This window comes from Penaeus japonicus, unplaced genomic scaffold (assembly GCF_977035675.1).
Source record: "Penaeus japonicus unplaced genomic scaffold, GWHDUDI00000001_assembly GWHDUDI00000032, whole genome shotgun sequence".
NCBI lineage: Eukaryota > Metazoa > Arthropoda > Malacostraca > Decapoda > Penaeidae > Penaeus > Penaeus japonicus.
In genome coordinates this window covers 10,580,408-10,582,907 of record NW_028234434.1, presented here as the reverse complement: position 1 = coordinate 10,582,907, position 2,500 = coordinate 10,580,408, and the positions used below count along the sequence as shown (strand labels likewise).

The 2,500-nt window shown below is 32.8% G+C and overlaps 1 protein-coding gene across 2 annotated transcripts in view; it reads left to right on the top strand.

Annotated features, from left to right (window-relative positions):
- Nucleotides 1–2,500, top strand: part of LOC122253534 (betaine-homocysteine S-methyltransferase) — a 13,366-nt gene that overhangs the window by 6,456 nt on the left and 4,410 nt on the right. For both annotated transcript variants that reach the window (XM_043016727.2, XM_043016728.2), the window contains exons 3-5: nt 841–977; nt 1,366–1,543; nt 1,789–2,051. In XM_043016727.2, coding sequence (XP_042872661.2) covers nt 846–977; nt 1,366–1,543; nt 1,789–2,051 — 573 coding nt within the window. In that variant the 5' untranslated portion in view covers nt 841–845. The remainder of the gene's footprint in view (nt 1–840; nt 978–1,365; nt 1,544–1,788; nt 2,052–2,500) is intronic.

Here is a 2,500-nt window from a genome sequence, read left to right as displayed (position 1 = left end):
AGTAATAAATTTTTGATATTTTTATATACTTGTATGTGATTTAATCATTACAGTGTTTAGTCATATTTTGGGCAAGGTGTTTAGATAATAACTTGCCCTGAGTACCTGCTTATAATTTTGATGATCTGGTTAAAACTTTTTTTTTTTTTCTCAAGGATATTTTATAGTTATGTGTAAATATTCTGACTGAATTTAAGCTTATTTTAAATATATATATATATATATATATATATATATATATATATATATATATATATATATATATAGAGAGAGAGAGAGAGAGAGAGAGAGAGAGAGAGAGAGAGAGGTAGGGAGGGGGGGAAGAAGAGAGATAGATAGCAAGAGAGAAGGGAGAGGGGGAGGGAGATAGAGAGAGTTTGGTAGAGAGAGATCAGCTTTCCTCTCTTTTGTAGCTCTATTTTGTGTGGTTGACAGTTTTTATTCTATTGTATGTATGTATACAATTCTCAATTAATTGTATGTGATATACAAATGATTACTTACTTTGATGGTATTAATGTGTGTACGCTTGGAAATAGAAAATCAAAGGCATTATCTTAATTAAGTAAAAACCTGAATGGACTGAAAATGCAAGATGAATTTATTGTTTAAGACAATGAAATATTTAAAGGAAATACTGAATTTGTATTTTCTTCTATTCTATACTGGACAGGGTTGACATCTCTTGACAACAAATTAAAAGGCAGAAAATAGAGGTTGAAAATCAAATTAAAAAAAGACATCAGTGAAAGATTTCCCCGTTGCTAATGAAGACAAGATGCAAGATGCTTCATTCATGGTAGCAAAAATACATATTTAAAGTCACGTTCTTGCTAACAGAAAACATGTTTAGCACTCGACACTGGATTGCTGATGGAGGACTGGCTTCAACTCTTCAAGATTTAGGATATGCTGTTGATGGGGATCCTCTCTGGAGTGCTCGTCTCCTTGCAACGGAGCCTAATGCTATCAAAAGGGTAATTTCCTAAGGTTACTGAAATATTTCATCACTACTTTTTTCATATAAATGAAGGTGTAATTTACTGTAATCCTTCCAAGACGGGCTAGATCTTAAGATGTTCGGCCTGGGCTGGGCATCTTAAGATGTGTGTTTTCTATTATTTTCTAGACTCTTGGTTTGAAATATGAGTCTTCGTATGATACATTAACAAAGTGATACTAGTTAGATTTTGCATATTATGTCATCATAACTGAAGGAATGAATAGCTTACAATCTCAGCAGAAGGAAAAATGCAGTAGAAAAGTAATCTGAAAATGCCCCTCATGGAATGGTGAAATAGTTTCAAAGGAAAACAAATGCTCTGGCAAGATTGTAACGAAACTAATATAACAATTTAAATTTAGGTACACAAAACTTTCCTAGAAGCAAATGCTGAGATGGTAACAACAGCAAGCTACCAAGCAAGCATCCCAGGGTTTGTAAAGCATCTAAATATTACAGATGATGAGGCTGTAAAACTCATGACTCTGTCTGTGTCTCTGGCAAGAGAGGCTGTTGATGAATACTCTGAGGAGAAAAAAGGTAATAGGACAGTTTTGTTAATATTGACCAAGTATCTTGAAGATATTTTAGATTTTGATTCATATTTTCCATTATTGTGTCTTGGTAATGCAACATAATGTTGATAAAATGGCCAATTTCAAATAGATATACAGATGTTGGGAATAATGATTTTATTTATTCTATATCATTAAAAAGACTACAGGATTTTTTCTCTATTTTATTTTCTAAATTTACAATTTATATGTTTTATGGTTCCTTTTAAGGAGAGAAGCCACTAGTTGTTGGTTCAATTGGACCCTATGGTGCTTGCCAAGCAGATGGGTCAGAGTACACTGGAGATTACATTTCACAAATGACAGAAGAAGAGCTGAGGGTGTGGCACAGGCCTCGCATGACTGCTCTGGTGGATGCAGGTGTTGACCTTCTGGCTATTGAAACTATCCCAGCCCTTATGGAAGCTATAGCTGTATTGAAACTAATTAAAGAATTCCCAGGTGTGAAAGCTTGGGTCACCTTCTCTTGCAGAGTGAGTTCTTTTGCATTATTTGCAAATACATAAATGTTTATTTCTCTAAGATTTTCTGAGTGACAATTATAACTACTGTGTTTTTCTGAGAGTTATTTTCTTACTGGACCAGGTAAAATAAGTGAAAGTGGGCTTGGCATTATCATGATGAGGGTTTATCATATTTGCAAGTAAAAGGGTTTAGATAAAGGAGGTCTATCATAGAAAGGTTAATGAAAAATCATGTTTCATTGATATTATTCTATTTTTAGGGTGCATAGATTTCTTGTGATAAAAATGACTGATACATTACAGATCTGTATGAGGGAGTATAAAGGAGATGAAAATGTGAATTAAATGGAAAGAGGATTTAACTGAAACATTTTATATCAATTTTAGATTAAATGAAACCTTATAAATGAAAGCAAAAATAATGTTTCACTTATTTTTATCATATGGTCTTTATTCTT